Below are 19,718 nucleotides of genomic sequence, written 5' to 3' on the forward strand. Positions count from 1 at the left end.
CATACTCCGGTCCCAGGTAACTAAGTACTTTTCTGTTGCCGTTGTGTGTGTGTTCGAAGCTATTTCCTTTAGATCCTGCAATTGCATCTTTTTGTTTCTTGTTTACACTAGTAAGGCATAATGGAAAACAACAAAAATATGAGAGATCTTTATGAACTTTATCTTGAATTAGGACATGATGTGTTTGAAGAGAGAATTAAAAAACCCATGGAACTTTATATGCATGCTAATGGGAATGTTATTACTATGAATGCTTTGAACACCATTGTTGCTAATGCTATGGAAAATTCTAAGTTTGGGGAAGCTGGTTTTGATGAGCATGATATTTTTAGTCCCCCAAGTTTTGAGGAGAAAATTTACTTTGATGATACTTTGCCTCCCATTTATGATGATTATAATGATAGTGGTCTTTTGGTGCCGCCTACTATGGAGGATAAAGCTTATTATGATTATACTATGCCTCCTATATTTGATGATGAGAATAATAATGATAGCTACTTTGTTGAATTTGCTCCCACTACAATTAATAAGAATGACTATGCTTATGTTGGGAGTAGTAATTATTTTATGCATGTGAATAAGAATGCTTTATGTGATAGTTACATTGTTAAATTTGTTCATGATGCCACTAAAAGTTATTATGAGAGACGGAAACATGGTTATATGCATCTTAATAATATTAAGTTTCCCCTCTTTATGTTGAAAATTTTGAAGTTACCCTTGTTTTATCTTCTTATGCTTGTCACTTTGTTCTTCATGAATTTATTTGTGTACAAGATTCCTATGCATAGGAAGTGGGTTAGACTTAAATGTGTTTTTAATTTGCTTCTTGATGCTCCTTTTTGCTTCATTCTCTATTTTTCATGTGAGCATCATTAAAACTGCTGAGCCCATCTTAATGGCTATAAAGAAAGCACTTCTTGGGAGATAACCCATGTTTTTATTTTACTACAGTACTTTTGTTTTATATTTGTGTCTTGGAAGTTGTTAATACTGTAGCAACCTCTCCTTATCTTTATTTTATTGCATTGTTGTGCCAAGTAAAGTCTTTGATAGTAATGTTGATACTAGATTTGGATTACTGCGCAGAAACAGATTTCTTGCTGTCACGAATTTGAGTATGATTCTCTGTAGGTAACTCAGAAAAATCTGCCAATTTACGTGCGTGATCCTCAGATACGTACGCAACTTTCATTCAATTTGGGCATTTTCATCTGAGCAAGTCTGGTGCCTCAAAAAAATTCGTCTTTACGGACTGTTCTGTTTTTACAGATTCTGCCTTTTATTTCGCATTGCCTCTTTTGCTGTGTTGGATGGATTTCTTTGTTCCATTAACTTCCAGTAGCTTTGAGCAATGTCCAGAAGTGTTAAGAATGATTGTGTCACCTCTGAACATGTGAATTTTTGATTATGCACTAACCCTCTAATGAGTTTGTTTTGAGTTCGGTGTGGAGGAAGTTTTCAAGGGTCAAGAGAGGAGGATGATATACTATGATCAAGAAGAGTGAAAAGTCTAAGCTTGGGGATGCCCCGGTGGTTCATCCCTGCATATTTCAAGAAGACTCAAGCATCTAAGCTTGGGGATGCCCAAGACATCCCCTTCTTCATCGACAACTTATCAGGTCACCTCTAGTGAAACTATATTTTTATTCGGTCACATCTTATGTACTTTACTTGGAGCGTCTGTGTGCTTTTATTTTTGTTTTGTTATTTTCATTCTCTGAATAAATACATGCTTGTGTGGGAGAGAGACACGCTCCGCTGTTGCATATGAACACATGTGTTCTTAGTTCTATCTTTAATGTTCATGGCGAAGGGTGAAACTGCTTCGTTCATTGTTATATGGTTAGAAACAGAAAATGCTTCATGTGGTAATTGGTATAATGTCTTGAATAATTTGATACTTGGCAATTGTTGTGCTCATATAGATCATGTTTAAGCTCTTGCATCATGTACTTTGCACCTATTAATGAAGAACTACATAGAGCTTGTTAAAATTTTGTTTGCATGATTGGTCTCTAGAGTCTAGATATTTTCTGGTTAAGGTGTTTGAACAACAAGGAGACGATGTAAAGTCTTATAATACTTACAATATGTTCATATGTGAGCTTTGCTGCAGCATTTTATACTTGAGTTTGCTTCAAACAACCTTGCTAGCCTAGCCTTGTATTGAGAGGAATTCTTCTCGTGCATCCAAATCCTTGAGCCAAAAACTATGCCATTTGTGTCCACCATACCTACCTACTACATGGTATTTCTCTTCCATTCCAAAGTACATTACTTGAGTGCTACCTTTAAAATTCTATTCTTTGTCTTTGCAATATATAGCTCATGGGAAAATAGCCTTAAAAACTATTGTGGTGAAGAATATGTACTTATGTGTATTATTTCTTAATAAGTTGCTTGTTGAGCGGTAACCATGCTTCTGGGGACGCCATCAACTTTTACCTTTGTTGAATATCATGTGAGTTGCTATGCATGTTCATCTTGTCTAAAGTAAGGGCGATTTTCATGATCAAATGGTTTGAGTATGCATATTGTTAGAGAAGAACATTGGGCCGCTAACTAAAGCCTTGATTCATGGTGGAAGTTTCAGTTTGGACAACTAATCCTCAATCTCTTATGAGAATATTATCTGTTGTTAAATGCTTATGCATTAAAGAGGAGTCCATTATGTGTTGTCTATGTTGTCCCGGTGTGGATGTCTAAGTTGAGAATAATCGAAAGCGAGAAATCCAATGCGAGCTTTCTCCTTAGACCTTTGTACAGGCGGCATAGAGGTACCCCTTTGTGACACTTGGTTGAAACATATGCTATGCAATGATAATCCATGTTAATCCAAGCTAATTAGGACAAGGTGCGAGCACTATTGGTATACTATGCATGAGGCTTGCAACTTATAAGATGTCTTATACATAACACATATGCTTTATTACTACCGTTGACAAAATTGTTTCTTGTTTTCAAAATGAAAAGCTCTAGCACAAATATAGTAATCCATGCTTCCCTCTGCGAAGGGCCTATCTTCTACTTTATTGTTGAGTCAGTTTACCTACTTCTTTCTATCTTAGAAGCAAACACTTGTGTGAACTGTGTGCATTGATTCTTACATGTTTACCTATTGCACTTGTTATATTGCTTTATGTTGACAACTATCCATGAGATATACATGTTACAAGTTGAAAGCAATTGCTGAAACTTAATCATCCTTTGTGTTGCTTCAATGCCTTCTACTTTGAATCTATTGCTTTATGAGTAACTCTTATGCAAGTCTTATTGATGCTTGTCTTGAAAGTACTATTCATGAAAAGTCTTTGCTATATGATTCAGTTGTTTACTCATTGTCTTTACCATTGCTTTGAATCACTTCATTCATCCCATATGTTTTACAATAGTATTGATCAAGATTATGATAGCATGTCACTTCAGAAATTATCCTTGTTATCGTTTACCTACTCGAGGGCGAGTAGGAACTAAGCTTGGGGATGCTTGATACGTCTCAAATGAATCTATAATTTCTTATGTTCCATGCTACTTTCATGATGATACTCACATGTTTTATACACACTTTACATCATTTATATGCGTTTTCCGGAACTAACCTATTGACGAGATGCCGAAGTGCCAGTTCCTGTTTTCTGCTGTTTTTGGTTTCAGAAATCCTAGTAAGGAAATATTCTCGGAATTGGACGAAATCAACGCCCAGCACCTTATAATTCCACCAAGCTTCCAGAACACCGGAGAGGGGCCAGAGGAGAGCCACAGGGCCACCAGACAGTAGGGCAGCGCGGCCCAAGGGGGGGCGCGCCCCCCTATTGTGTGGCGCCCCCGTAACCCTTCCGACTCCGCCTCTTCGCCTATTTAAAGGTCCCTGACCTAAATCTTCGATACGGAAAAGCCACGGTACGAGAAGCCTTCCAGATCCGCCGCCATCGCGAAGCCAAGATCTGGGGGACAGGAGTCTCTGTTCCGGCACGCCGCCGGGACGGTGAAGTGCCCCCGGAAGGCATCTCCATCGACACCACCGCCATCTTCATCACCGCTGATGTCTCCCATGAGGAGGGAGTAGTTCTCCATCGAGGCTAAGGGCTATACCGGTAGCTATGTGGTTAATCTCTCTCCTATGTACTTCAATACAATGATCTCATGAGCTGCCTTACATGATTGAGATCCATATGATGAGTTTGTAATCTAGATGTCGTTATGCTATTCAAGTGGATTTTACTTATGTGATCTCCGGAGACTCCTTGTACCACGTGTGTAAAGGTGACAGTGTGTGCACCGTGTGGGTCTCTTAGGCTATATTTCACAGAATACTTATTCACTGAGTTATGATTTGAGTTGGATGTCTCTATGAAATTGTGGTGTGTTAGTACATCCTATGAATGCTCAAAGTGACAGCGTGGGGTGTTCATTAGTACTTGGGAATACATCTTTAAGGTTTGCCTACATGATGAATTAGAGTTCGTTATCTTGCCAGAGAGTAATTCGGGATAGCATAGTGAAGTGCTTATATTTATATTCCTTTATGATGGCAATGTTGAGAGTGTCCACTAGTGAAAGTATGATCCCTAGGCCTTGTTTCCAAACACTGAAACTCCGTTTATTTACTGTTCTGTTGCATGCTTACTCGCTGCCATATTTTATTCAGATTGCTATTACCACTCATATACATCCATACTACTTGTATTTCACTATCTCTTCGCCGAACTAGTGCACCTATACATCTGACAAGTGTATTAGGTGTGTTGGGGACACAAGAGACTTCTTGTATCGTGATTGCAGGGTTGCTTGAGAGGGATATCTTTGTCCTCTTCCTCCCTGAGTTCGATAAACCTTGGGTGATCCACTTAAGGGAAACTTGCTGCTGTTCTACAAACCTCTGCTCTTGGAGGCCCAACACTGTCTACAAGAATAGAAGCACCCGTAGACATCAGGTAGCGCAGGCGGGGGCCACGGTAGGCCATGACGCCCTGGAGAGTCCGGCCGCGCCACCATAACCGACGGCCGGCCTCGTTGAAGTTCGAAGGAGGCGGGCCGCCCTCCTCGTGCCTGGCAAGCGCCCTCTCACGCCGATTGATGAAGAAGCTTTCCCAAGTCGGGAAGTAGTCGGGATGCCACTGGGGATTCCTCCGCTGCTCTGGCGTGAGCTCGAAGTAGTAGTGGTTCGTGATGGCCATCTCGCGCGCCACACCTAGAGGGACAGGAGGGACCGGTACGCCTCCGACGCTCAGCAACCAGCCGGTCGGGACGCGGTAGCCCGGCGGGCAGGGGTAGTTCACCGCGCAAAGCGCCTCCGCCTCCCGGAGGGTTAGAGATACGATGGAAGCCATGGGACAGAGTGATGAGGTTTGCAGATATGAGTCTAGATGTGATATGTAAATGGAGGCCAAGCCTACATATATATAGTGAAAAAATGGCGGGAGGACAGAGGCGGGAAGCAGTGGAAAGCGCGGGAAGAAAAATAGGCGGGAACGCAATGGCGCCGAAAACATTAGTCCCGGCTGGTGGGTACAACCGGGACTAAAGATCATTTTTTTTCATCTAACAAAACTGTCGGTGGGATAAAGACGTGTGGGTAACCTTTAGTCCCGGCTGGTGGGTACAACCGGGACGAAAGATCCTTTTTTTTTGTCATCTAACAAAACTGTCGGTGGGATAAGGACGTGTGGGTAACCTTTAGTCCCGGCTGGTGGGTACAACCGGGACTAAAGATGTCGGCAGGATAAGAACGCATGGCTGGACGCACTGCTCGATGAGATAAAGCATGTAGCGCACGACGCCCTGTCGAAGGAACAAGACAAAGTAGAAGAGGTGCCGTGCCTATAAAAGGAGCATCGATATGCCTTGCCAAGCAGATCAACAAGCCAAGCAGAGCTTCATTCCCATGGATAAAGGGAAGGGTTGGGAAATCTCCCGTGGCGCAGCTTCTCGAAGATGTCGTTGGTGCACACGCCCTACGGCATCTTCGGAAGCTGCTCCTCGGAATTTTTCCCTGCAAGCCCCTGAACGACTACATCTCCTCTAATAGTGTTGGGGAAAGGGTTGGGAAATCTCCCGTGACGCAGTTTCTCGAAGATGTCGTTGGTGCACACGCCCTACGGCATCTTCAGAAACTGCGCCTTGGAATTTTTCCCTGCAAGCCCCTGAACGACTACATCTCCTCTAACAGTGTTGGGGAAAGGGTTGGGAAATCTCCCGTGGCGCATCTCCACTTTTCATATCTTACATACATTTAAATGATTACACAAAAATAAATGGGAAATTGATTGCCATGTTGAGATACTCATTTGTGCCATGAACATTCTTCAATTAACTTGATGATGGAGCATCTTCATCATTTAATCTTCTTCGGCCTTAACCATGGAACATCTTCATCATTTAATTTGATGCTTGGATCAATGTTCACTCTGAAGGGTGGGATTTCATCAAACTTATTATAATCTTCTGACATGTCTGTCTTGTCCTCCACTCCCACGATGTTTCTTTTTCCAGAAAGAACTATGTGGCGCTTTGGCTCATCGTTTGATGTATTTGTTTCCTTATGTTTCCTTTTTCTTGGTTTGGTAGACATATCCTTCACATAGAAAACCTGGGCCACATCCTTGGCTAGGACGAATGGTTTGTCTCTATACCCAAGATTGTTGAGATCCACTGTTGTCATTCCATACAACTTGTCTACCTGAACCCCGCCTCCTGTTTTGTTGACCCATTTGCACCTAAACAAAGGGACCTTAAAAGAAGGTCCATAGTCAAGTTCCCATATATCCTCTATGTAACCATAATATGTGTCATTTGGGCCTTCATTCATTATTGCATCAAATCGGACACCACTGTTTTGGTTGGTGCTCTTTTTATCTTGGGCGATCGTGTAAAATGTATTCCCATTTATCTCGTACCCTTGGAAAGTCACTACAGTCGAAGATGGTGTTTGGGCCAGCAAGTACAGCTGGTCTTCAATATCTTTGTTATTCAGGAGATGTTTTTGCAACCAACCGCCGAAAGTCGACATGTGTTCACGTCTAATCCAATCGTTCGACTGCCCCGGGTTCTGGGAGCGTAGAAAGTTCTTGTGGTCACCGATATACGGAGCCACCAAGGTGGAACTTTGTAGAACTGTGTAGTGTGCTTGAGTCAAAGAAATCCCGTCCCTACATATCATTGATTTCCTTCCTAGTGTGCCTTTTCCACTTAGTCTCCCTTCATGCCGCGATTCAGGAACACCAATCGGCTTAAGGTCAGGAATAAAGTCAACACAGAATTCAATGACCTCCTCTGTTCCATAGCCCTTGGAGATGCTTCCTTCTGGCCTAGCACGGTTATGAACATATTTCTTTAAGACTCCCATGAACCTCTCGAAGGGAAACATATTGTGTAGAAACACAGGACCGAGAATGGAAATCTCATCGACCAGGTGAACGAGGAGATGTGTCATAATATTGAAGAAGGATGGTGGGAACACCAGCTCAAAACTAACGAGACATTGGACCACATCATTCTGCAACCTCGGTAGAATTTCTGGATTTATTACCTTCTGAGAAATTGCATTGAGGAATGCACATAGCTTCACAATGGGCAGTCGAACATTTTCCGGTAGAAGCCCCTTCAATGCAATCGGAAGAAACTGTGTCATTATCACGTGACAGTCATGAGACTTCAGGTTCTGGAATATTTTCTTCTCCATATTTATTATTCCCTTTATATTGGAGGAGAAGCCAGACGGGACCTTGATACTGCTCAGACATTCAAAAAATATTTCCTTCTCTGCTTTTGTAAGAGCGTAGCTGGAGTAATGACGTCCTTTAACTCTCTCATGCAGTTTTTTTGGGGTCTTTCCTACGTTGCTGGTCCTCCCGTGCTTCTGGTGTATCTTTTGTCTTCCCTTACACGCCCAGAAAGCCTAGCAGGTTCACGCAAAGATTCTTCATCACGTGCATCACATCGATTGAAGAGCGGACCTCTAAGACTTCCCAATAGGGTAGATCCCAAAATATAGATTTCTTCTTCCACATGGGCGCGTGTCCGGCATCGTCATTCGGAACAGACCGTCCGCCAGGACCCTTTCCAAATATTACATCTAGATCCTTGACCATACCAAATATATCAACACCATCACGATGGGGAGGCTTCCTCCGGTGATCAGCCTCACCGTTGTAATGCTTGCCTTTCTTTCTTACGGGATGGGTAGTCCTAAGAAATCGACGATGCCCCAGGTACATGACCTTCTTACATTTTTCCAAATAATCACCTTCGAGCTCATGTAAACAGTGCTTGCATGCATTGTATCCCTTGTTTGACTGTCCTGAAATGTTACCAAGAGCAGGCCAGTCATTGATGGTTACGAAAAGCAGCGCTCTTAGGTCAAATTCCTCCTGCTTGTGCTCGTCCCACACACGTACACCTGTTGACCACAGCTGTAGAAGTTCTTCGACTAATGGCTTCAGGTACACATCAATGTCGTTTCCGGGTTGCTTCGGGCCTTGTATGAGCACTGGCATCATAATGAACTTCCGCTTCATGCACAACCAAGGAGGAAGGTTATATATACAAAGAGTCACATGCCAGGTCCTATGGCTGCAGCTCTGCTCTCCAAAAGGATTCATGCCATCTGTACTTAGACCAAACCTTAAGTTCCTTGCATCCTGTGCAAAGTTTGGGAAGTCTCTATCGATTTTTCTCCATTGGGATCCATCAGCAGGGTGCCTCAACATCACGTCTTTCTGACGGTCTTCTTTGTGCCATCGCAACAACCTAGCGTGCTCTTTATTTCTGAACAAGCGTTTCAGCCGTGGTATTATAGGAGCATACCACATAACCTTGGCAGGAACCCTCTTCCTGGGGCGCTCGCCCTCAACATCACCAGGGTCATCTCGTCTGATCTTATACCGCAGTGCAGTGCACACCGGACATGCATCCAAATTCTCGTACTCACCGCGGTAGAGGATGCAGTCATTAATGCCATGCATGTATCTTTTGCACATCTAATCCTAGAGGGCAGGCAATCTTCTTCGCTTCGTACGTACTGGCGGGCAATTCGTTACCCCTTGGAAGCTTCCTCTTAATTATTGTCAGCAACTTTCCAAATCCTGAGTCAGTGACACCGTTCTCTGCCTTCCATTGCAACAATTCCAAAGGTGTCGCCTAACTTTTTATGGCCATCTTCGCAAGTTGGGTATAACAATTTGTTGTGATCTTCTATCATCTTGTCGAAGACCAACCTTTCCTTTTCAGTTTCACATTCTCTCCTTGCATCAGCAATGGCCCGACCAAGATCATCATCAGCAGGCTCATCTGGTGCCTCTTGATCTTCTACTTCATTGTCTTCATTGCCTTCTGCAGTATCATCGTATTCAGGGAAATTGGGATAACCGTCATCATCCTCTTCCTCTTCTTCATTGTCTTCCATCATAACCCCTCTTTCTCCGCGCTTGGTCCAACAATAGTAACTGGGCATGAAACCGGATCGCAGAAGGTGGCTGTGAATGAGACTCGAGTGAGCGTAATTTACGGTATTCTTGCAGTTGACACATGGACAATACATGAAGCCACCATGTTTGTTTGCCTCCGCCACGGCCATAAAATTATCCAGGCCCGAAGTGAACTCGTCAAACCGTCGGTCAATGTACATCCATTGCCGATTCATCTGCATGATATAATTTAGCTGATCAAAACCATTACAGAACATCACGATGTATATATACACATGCATTTTATCAATTACAGATGAAAAGAATAAAGTAGTTAACCTCGATGAAGAAGAAAAAAGCAAGTTAAGTGTGGCTTGATTTGTGTAAACTCAAGTGGCAAATCCTCTTAAGCATTTCATCGAACACCTCTTGTGCATGTGAAGAAGAGAGGAGAGCAATACACCCCTCTTGTGAAGAAAGTGAAAAAATGGCCAAGTGTGGCTCACACTTGGGCAGGGCAAGGTAATATAGCCAGATTGGGGACCTTGTCCCGGTTTGTAATACAAACCGGGTCCAGAGGGGGGGCCTTTGGACCCGATTTGTATTACAAACCGGGACTAAAGGTTTCCCACGCCTGACACGGCCTGCCGCGCCCTGCCGTGGACCCTTTAGTCCCGTTTGTAGTGGACCCTTTAGTCCCGGTTTGTAGGCCACTACCGGACAGGCTCTGAGCTAGTGGGGTCGCCCTGGGCAAAACGAACCGGGAACAATGCCCCCATTGGTCCCGGTTTGGTTCTGCACTGGGACATTTGCTTGGGACCAAAGGCCTCTTCTCCACTAGTGATTAGATGGGTGAAAGAGTTTGCCCGAAGGGTCAATCTGTGCTATAGTTGCAACAAAGGGTTATTTTTGTGTAAATCGCCTCACCCGAGTGCATTAGCTTTTGACAGACAGCAGGTAGACATGCACACGTGGCCACTTTACTTGGATCTACCAATAACTTGCATGGCTAGATCTAGACCAAATAATATTGTGTAAGCTCCGCACCTATCACGAGGCCTCGTGCTGATTCAGTCATGATTGCTGAGATAGCCGGTGGGATGCAGCAACTTGTACGAGTAGATGGATATCCATTGACCACTAATTTCGTGGGAGTTGTTGCTAGGGAGACGGTAGGTATGTCAAACGTCAATGCGAAACATTACTTCTCGATGTAAAATCAATGGTCCCAGATGAGCCAACGGATTGATGTTTGGGCCCCTGTGGCAGATTCGTGTATACTCCGTATTTAATATTATTGAGCGATATGCATGCAAAAATTAAGGAAATAATTATAAGGAGAGAACATGCTGATACTCCAATTTATTACTACCTTCGATTTAAGGAATAAGGCGTCCTTATTTTACGTGCTTTTCGTTTGACTAGGTATTAGTTTAAATATATAAAGATTATTTGTATGAAATTAACATCATTGGAAAGTGATTTTCAATACGAATCCAACGATATTAATTACATATAATATAACCAAGTTTTTATTGCTTAATTTTTATGGTCAAAGTTCGTCTTGAAATACGCGTGCGCCTTAAGGTAGTAGCAAAAGCTGGATAGCAACTACCGTCAAAACAAGAAAAAAGTAAGTTACCACATAGCAACCCCAAAGGTTCTCCCATAACCTGTAAATACCAGCACAAGGTACTATTTGATTGGCATCTATTGTTAATATTACGTTGAAGAATACACACTGCAGGTTAAAGAAAATTACGTTGCCTGTCAAAAATATTTATGTTGGTCGAGTAGTGGGATGTCCGCTTTGTTGATATTTTAAAATAAAATACATGTTGCGACCGCCACTTTTGTTAATATTGGAAATGGAGAAAAGGCGAAGTTTTGGAGCTCTCCTTGGCTTGGCGGACTTTGCCCATGTGATTTGGGGCCTTTGATCTTTAAATTGTATAAGAAGAAGAATTGCAATGTCCGAAAGGCTCTCCATGACAACTTTTGGATCAATTAAATCAAGATCCCTCATGAGTTTGGGGTGCCTCACATTGAAGAATTTGTCAAGCTTTGAGGTCTCCTTCAAGACGTGCACCTCCTCCATGATGTTCCGGACACCATTACTTGGAAGTTCACAAATGATGGAAAATATTCCGCCTCCTCGACCTACAAGATGCAATTCGAAGGACTAGTTTCAACATCCCTAAACTCCACGGTTTGAAAAGTTTGGTCACCTCCAAAAATGCAAATTCTTTGCTTGGTTGATTATGTAAAATAGAGTATGGACGGCGGATAGGCTTCAACGTAGAGGTTGGGAAAATTGTGGAAAGTGTCCTCTATGCAACCAAGTCCAAGAGACGGCGGACCACCTCGTGTATAAATGTCGCTTTACCTTGCGAGTTTGGAAAGAGATTCTAGCTTGGTGTGGTATTCATGATAAACCCCCGGAGTCATGGATCAATGAGCCTAACGTCGATATGTGGTGGACAAATATTGCCTTAGGAAGAGGTCAACATAGGAAAGCTTTGGCATCCTTGCTTATGCTCATCTCTTGGGAAGTTTGAAAGGAGCGAAACGCTAGAGTCTTCCGCCACCACCATTCCGCCACAAATGCTATCATCGTCAAGATCAAAGATGAGGCTCGGGCTTGGTGCTTGGCCGGTGCTAAGGAACTGTGCAATGAAATACCGGGAGAGTAGGATTTTGATAAAGTCCTAGGCATTTGTAATAAAAATCTAAACTTCTTCTCTATTAATGAAAATGGCAAATATTTTACCTTCGTTTAAAAAAATGCCAGCGGTCACTCGGTCATCGAAGAGGCAGAATTACCTGATTCAGTATAGACACCTCATCATTCAACTATTGGATATACGCTGGCCAACATATTTTATCAAAAAAGTAAGGGCGACCCTAGGCGTCGGTCGGCCGACAGGACAACCCAAAATCAGTTGTATTCCCTCCGTCGGATCAAGATCCAACGTTTGAAATCAGCCTAAGCATGCTTTTACATTCTCCACCTCCGTTTCTATGAAAATCAACCCGCAGTGCCGAGTTTCTCTACTGAAACGAAAGGGTATATCACTTAGGTTCTCAACTTTCCCATATTTACAATAAATATGCCACAGCGATCATTTACGCGTAAGGTAGAGAGTATTACAATAAAAAAATATTACCATGTGTACAAAAATATATATATACTATTACAACAAAAGTATCGCAAAATTTAACAAAAAAATAAAATTACAATAAATTGGTGAAACCAACATTTTTTTGCTGCAAATTAATTTACAACAAAGTCGCCAATGAATTTACCAAAAACATACACTATTGCAACAAAAAACAATTAATTTTCTATACATTAAATTACAACAAAAATCACTAACTATTTTTACAAAAGTCACAAACGGATTACAACAAAATATTCACTTGAACATTAGCAACAAGAAATCTAATAAAAATGTTGTTTGTTTACAACAATAAAAAACAACAAAATCCAACAAAAATATTATCTATTTATTACAATAGTTCAACAAATTTTTGCTAATCCGTACATGGAAGCTAGCTAGCAGTTGCACTAGCTGCTGATAGAATGTGCATGTACATCCAAACGCGCGACATGCTGCTCCAGAAGACCCTCGTGGATGCTGCCGGGGCTGGCTGCCCCCTCTGTCGATGCCACCCTTGAGACCGCCAGCCACATGGTGCTCCACTGCCCCGTTGCTGCCCGCTTCTGGATGACGATCGGCGTCGCTGTGCCGCGCAATGCTGACGTCAGGGACCTCCATCTCTTGCCCATGCCGCCAACGATCGCCATAGAGACGGCGCCATCCTTTGCCCTGCACTGTTGCTGGCAACTCTGGAAGCAGCGGAACGCCGCCGTGTTTAGGGGGGTGACACCTTCTCTCCCTCTTCTCCTTAAGTTGTGTCGGGATGATGCGGCCGTGTGGCGTGGACGGTTCCCTGCTCCACAACGCCCCAGGGTTGATGCCTGGCATGTGTGCCTAGGCGGTGCCTAAGAACTCCCCCCTCTCCTAATATAACTCTCTCCTTCTGGCTCTCTATCTCTCTGTTGTAAACTACCTGGGGGTGTGCCCCCCCCCCCCCCCCCCCCCCGGTGAACATTCGGAAAAAAATGGAGAAAAATACTAACGAAGTGCATGCATGTGTTAATCCAGCCTCTGGGGTCGGTTGGAGGTTGTGTGCATCACGTGGGTGGCGCCCGCGTGGGAGGAGGCCAGGCCCACGACCAATTTTTCTGCTACAATTGGCCAACTAAAATCAAGCGTTTAAAAGTAAGTCTCAAGGTCATCTTCAGCGGGAAACCCAAATCTATCTCAAATGTCCGTGTGTTCAGTTGGGTAAAAACAGCACTCAACGTACTGACCCAAACTAAAAACAGATGGATTGGATCTCGCCTGGCCAAGTTTGGTTGGGTAAAAAACAACACTCAACTCCTCTGCCCCCTCTGTGGTGCTTTATGCCATGGATACCTCCGCCGCTCCATGTTGGATTGGATCTCGCCTGGCCAAGTTTCGCCATCATCCTCGCCTGGAGGCCCTCGACGTTGCCGCCTCCTTTTTTTTATCCCTACTGGAAGTCGTCGGAGCCAAAATGGCCATGGTGCCGTCCGACTTGACGTTGACGATCCCACCACGGCCGAGCCACGCCCGCGCCGCCCTAGCCGTGCCTCGCGGTGGCCTTACCTCGGCGCACTGCGCCGCCCTAGCTGTGCCTTGCGGCGGCCTCGCCGCGTTCCTGGCCGTGCCTCGTGGGGGAGCTCACCGCGCCGCCGTAGTCGTGCCTCTCGGTGTCCGCACCTCGCCACGCGAGCACGGGCGCGAGCACGGGCGCGAGCACGTCGGCCGCGAGCATGGGCACGTGCGCGTCGGCCGCAAGTCACCACCCTCGACGTCGGCCACCTCCATCTGGCCGCGCCTCGCCACACCGTCGGCCACGCACGCGCCTCGCCATGACGCCGACGAAGCAGCTCACCAATTTGGATCATGGCTGCGCGTTGGGAATAAAAATAGGGGCGGGACATCCGTGCGACATTTGTGTGTCTGTTGGACGCTTAAACGAATAAAATACCACATTCATTTGGGTCTTAGGGCATATACAATGGTAGAGAATGCATGCTTTCCCTTCTCCCTCCATATCATCTAGAGAAGACAATTGGTATAAGTCCTACAATGTGTTATTTCTTATAGCCATCCCAAGCAATTAATGATAATCAATTAAATTTGGTAGGAAACTATGGTTCTAAGGGAAGACATGTCGTACAATGAAGAAAATAGTCTTCCCTTATTTTCTAAAAAGTGATATCTTAGCCAAGGGAAGACAATCTTCTCTTCCTTCGTTCCTCTTCTCCAACTACGCAAAAATCCGACGTAACACCTCTAACAAAAGGCTAATACCACCTCATTATACGTCTCCTTAGGTTTTAGCGTTGGAGATGCCCTAATATCTCGTCGTGACTAAAGCAAACAACGAGAGCTTATCGTCTAGTAAATGATGATAACTTTCTCAGAACTACATAAATGCTTTGAATCTTTTGGTTGAGAAAGGAAAAATGACGCACGGTAGTGGATGGACCCACGCCGGAAGAAACAAGACAACAATTCACACATGGCTGGCCACACAAGTAGCACTCTGATGATATATATATATGTGCATTGCGTTTTTCCCCAGTGAATCGATTGTGAGCAGCACGTACATACAATTGCAACCAATAGTGGTAGGTTGAGCATCTGAATAGCCATGAATCTAGAGCTAGCGCTCCTCCATGAATATGCATCTCCACAGGCTCTAGTGGTCGCCGTTGTCCTCGTCCTCGTCGCCACCGTGCACCTGGTGAGGTCAACGTCGCGAGCGGAAAGGCTGCGCAGGAAGCTCCCTTGCCCGCGGTTCATGCTGCCGGTCATCGGGCACCTCCACCTGATCGGCTCGCTCCCCCACGTCGGCCTCCGCGACCTCGCGAGGAAGCACGGCCCCGACGTGATGCTCCTCCGCCTCGGCGCCGTACCCACACTGATCGTGTCGTCCCCTAGCGCCGCCAAGGCCGTCCTGCGCACCCACGACCACGTATTCGCGTCCCGGCCCGACACGGTGGTGGGCGACATCCTGTTCGTCGGCTCCACCAACGTCGGCCACTCCCCGTACGGCGAGTACTGGCGGCAGGTGAGGAAGATCATCACCACCCACGTCCTCACCGCCAAGAAGATCCGCGCCAACCTCCCCTACCGCGAGCAGGAGGCGCGGCTTGCCCTGGCCAGTGTCAGGGAGGCGGCCGCCGCGGGCACGGCGGTGGATCTCACCCACCTCTTCAGCCACTTCGCGCACGATATGGTGTCGCAGGCGGTGGCGGGCAGGATCCACAGGGAGGATCGTTGGGGCAAGCTCTTCCACGACCTGTTCGTGGGGAACGGGCAGCTCCTTGGGGGATTTAACCTGGATGACTGTTTCCCGATCTTGGCAAGGCTGGGCATCGGGTCCGCCAACATCGCCAAGCAGAGGAAAAGATGGGACGATCTGCTGGACGAGGTCATCGACAGGCACACAAGCACACCCATGGAGAAAGGTGACGAGCCGGACTTCATCGACGTCATGCTATCCGTCCAAGATGAGTACAAGCTAACCAGAAACAACATCAAGTCAATACTCATGGTATGTATATACATAGAGTTTCATTTCTACCAACATATATATATATATATATATCTTTGGCATGTTTTTATTCGACTTTTACCAACACTCACATATATATATGTGTATACTTCCTAGGACATGTTTCAAGCCGGGACGGACACAACATTCATTTGGCTAGACTATGCCATGGCCGAGCTGGCCCGGGCACCTCAAGTAATGGCCAAGCTGCAAGCCGAGGTGAGAAGGGGCGGCACAACCAACCAATTGCTCACACAGGAAGACCTGAGCGGCATGAGCTACCTCAAGGCCGTGATGAAGGAGACGATGCGGTTGCACCCACCAGGGCCTCTCCTGCTGCCCCACGCATCCATCGCCGACTGCGAAGTAGAGGGCTATGTCGTCCCCGCCGGGACGCGGGTAATCATCAACGTGTGGGCTATAGGCAGGCACGCCAGCAGCTGGGAGAGAGCGGAGGAGTTCGTGCCTGAGCGTTTCTTGGAAGGATCCGTGGATGCCAATTCAGACTTCTACGGCAACGACTTCCGTTTGCTGCCGTTCGGGTCTGGACGAAGGATGTGCCCAGGTATAAACTTCGCCACGCTCACTTTCGAGATCATCCTGGCCAACCTCATATACCACTTCGACTGGGAACTGCCGGAAGGGTCGCAAGGCGTAGATATGACGGAGGCGTTCGGGATGGACGTGCACCGGAAGGAGAACCTCCTCCTTGTCCCACGCGTCGCTAATTAAAATCGTCTAGATATATTCTAGTGATCGTCTAAGTGCTACTCCGTATTTTGAAACTTTGTATTGCTGCAACCATTTTCCAATTCTTTTGCTATGAAATTATTAAATCCAGCGCTAAGTGTGATCGATGGAAATAACCAAACTATGTCCGTTTCCTATTTGAGAACGGTTGGTTCTTTCCTCTTCAAAGTCCAGTCGTGCGTGTCTAGGCTAAGTAATTTTTGAGTCGGTTTGTTACCTATCCAGCAGCTGCTCTGCTGCTATAAATAAGAGTCTTCTCTATAAATAAAGGGCGTGGCTAGCTCTAAATCTCAGCCCATTGTGTTGTATCGTACTACTACCTTTTATTGTACTACGTACTGACATTGAACTCTTTGGACACGACTAGGGAGCACTCAGGTGCTAGTTAATCCAACCCTGCCACATCGTCAAAGCCTCCGTGCCCCTAGGCCAGATCCCCATCACATGCTTACATGCCATATGCCACTACCGTACAAAGCACTCACTAGTAGAAAAACGGTCATCTATACCGGTTCCAGAGGGCCATTCGTACCGGTTTTGCAACCGGTACAAATTATTCGGCACTAAAGCCCCCCCCCCTTTCGTACCGGTTGCTTACGAACCGGTATAAAACGGGCCTCCACGTGGGCCACCAGGAGAGCTCAGGGCTGAGGATCTTTCGTACCGGTTGGTAATACGAACCGGTACCAAAGGTTCCCCCCGCGGCAGGGAATTTTCCCAAATCTCTGCCGCGGCAGAGAATTGGCTTTTTAGGGTTTTGGAGAGGTTTAGGGATATCGGTTTGATTCATATCGCGTCGATGCACCAGAAACGCGTTTGGGTTTAGGTAGTACATGAAGATCAAGATGATGCATAGCAAGTTGGTGCATATAATATAACACACATGTTATTGCATGAGATCGCAAATTAAGTAGCACTATGCATGAAGATCGATCTTCATGCATAGTGGTGCTCTCCGAGGCGTACTCTATATATGTCTATTACATGTAGCATAGTGGTACTCTTCGAGTCAACGATATATGTAACATGTACATCTTCATTCATTGTGGTGCTCTGCGAGTGGTGGTATGACGTCCCGAAGGAAAAATCCCGCCAATTCCTCGCCTATTGCTATGAAGCGGTCATCGATTGAGAGCTTGTTCCGCTTTCTTGCCAACTATAAAAGAATAAGATACAAATGAATACATGAAACAACTATTACTGAAACTCGGCACAACTTATGATAACAAAACAAATTTGTGAAGATTGTTTTTGTACCTCTTTATTTCTCTCATTATTCGTTCTCTCGTTGACAATTCTGCGGATGAACTAGCAAACGAAGAATCCACAGAGATCGGTCCCCGGAGGTTGTTGCGGGCATTTCTTTACAAGAATATAATTCAATCAAACAATAGTCAAGTATGATAATTGAAAGGTGTGTGGACCTAGGTAGTACTACTTACTTTCGCACGCCATCGCAGCTTCGGTGGCCATTCACGGGACGTATCTTCCTTGATGAAAGTTTGCCATACGCTGCTCGACAAAAGAAAATGCATAAAAGAGTCATCAATTAGTTCAAAGCAGGAAATTAACGAAACAAACCGATAAGAATTCAAATTACCTTCTGAGCATTAAAAAACAAGACACGTATAGATCCTTTTCTTTGGTTAGTGAGTCCAAGACTTCAACTTCTCCAATTTCCAAATTGATGACGAGAAGAATAAAGTGAAACCTACGCACGTTTCAATATGTAGTCATTAGTTAAAATTTTGACATACGGTGAGCAAAATATAATGTGTTATAAGACAGTAAGACTCACTCGAAGTTGTAAGGCCAAAGTATTAGCTTTTTGTCACGTTGTCGCTTCAAAAACCTTAGCAAAGTCTGCGGTGTATCCTTGTTATAGAGGGGATCATCTATGGTTTTGACATGCATTGTGTTCGGGTCAATGAACCCAATGTACTGTGATATCGTCCCTTTTGCATTCGAGCATCTTCGATCTGCATAATATAGCGCACAAAAGATTATAATCTGCAGACAATGAACGACTTCTCAAATTAAATAAATAAATCACTTACAGACAATAGCAACTGATGATTGATTTGTCGAGGGCCCGGAGATTGTATAAGCTGAAAGAGTTCGGCGAAGTCAACGTTCACACGGTACTCCTGGAAGTAGTGCTCTTCCCTAACTCGCACCATGATAGTCTCGATCCCTTCCTTTGAGGCCTTAAGGTACCACGAATGCAAGTTACGCATACATGTTGGTACCTTCCTGAGATTCTCGACCAAATCTTTCCCTTGAACAAACAGATATGCTCGTTCAGCTAAGGCGTAATCAGTTGCGTCTTGTCGAGAACTTTGAACGGTCTTCCCGTCAAACACCTTGAGAGGGGCGACCGATTGAACGGGTTGTTGTCCGAGCTGGTAGACACTGTGTATCCCTTTTATCTCCCTGATACCCGATTTAACGGGTTTTGTCGCCTCGATCATCTTGTCATACGACCTTTCAATAGAACGCGCATAGTCAGATGGCGGCGATGGTACAGGGTCATATAGATTGTCAACGGTACGCACAACTTTCTCCCGATCTAGTGTCTTCTCGAAAGGTATCTCTGGCACTTTCGGTGCAAAAAATTTCTTCACCTCGGCCTTAACGGCCTCCGCGTTTTCCTCTCGGAGTTTTTTCCCAAGGTAACTTCTCGGGAGGCGGCAGTTGTTTCTCCTTTCTAGCTTTCTTCCTAGGCGGCGTGCCGTTCCGCTTAACGGACGCTGTCTTACGCGGAGGATCTCGAGATGGTGGACTCACGCTGGGGTCCCTCTCAGGTAGGTGTGGACTTGGCTGCTCACCAGGACTGCCACCGGGAGGAGTCGATGGCATTTGCTGCTCATGTGTAGGAGTCGGTGGCCTTTGCAAAAGGACGAC

The 19,718-nt window shown here is 45.2% G+C and overlaps 1 protein-coding gene and 1 long non-coding RNA gene across 2 annotated transcripts; one reads left to right on the forward strand and one right to left on the reverse strand.

Moving 5' to 3' along the window:
* Positions 1-15,077: 15,077 nt before the first annotated feature.
* Positions 15,078-17,122, forward strand: LOC127317131 (indole-2-monooxygenase). Its single transcript, XM_051347654.2, has 2 exons — positions 15,078-16,064; positions 16,182-17,122. The coding sequence occupies exons 1-2, from the start codon at positions 15,159-15,161 to the stop codon at positions 16,794-16,796; spliced, it is 1,521 nt and encodes a 506-aa protein (XP_051203614.1). The 5' UTR covers positions 15,078-15,158; the 3' UTR covers positions 16,797-17,122.
* A 977-nt stretch (positions 17,123-18,099) lies between these two features.
* Positions 18,100-18,737, reverse strand: LOC127313011 (uncharacterized). The gene is made up of 4 exons (XR_011749482.1): positions 18,613-18,737; positions 18,415-18,525; positions 18,257-18,326; positions 18,100-18,176 (listed from the first exon to the last, which is right to left on the reverse strand). It is a non-coding gene; the product is annotated as an uncharacterized lncRNA (long non-coding RNA).
* Between the last annotated feature and the right edge of the window lie 981 nt (positions 18,738-19,718).

The sequence above is a fragment of the Lolium perenne genome, chromosome 7, assembly GCF_019359855.2.
Source record: "Lolium perenne isolate Kyuss_39 chromosome 7, Kyuss_2.0, whole genome shotgun sequence".
Lineage (NCBI taxonomy): Eukaryota > Viridiplantae > Streptophyta > Magnoliopsida > Poales > Poaceae > Lolium > Lolium perenne.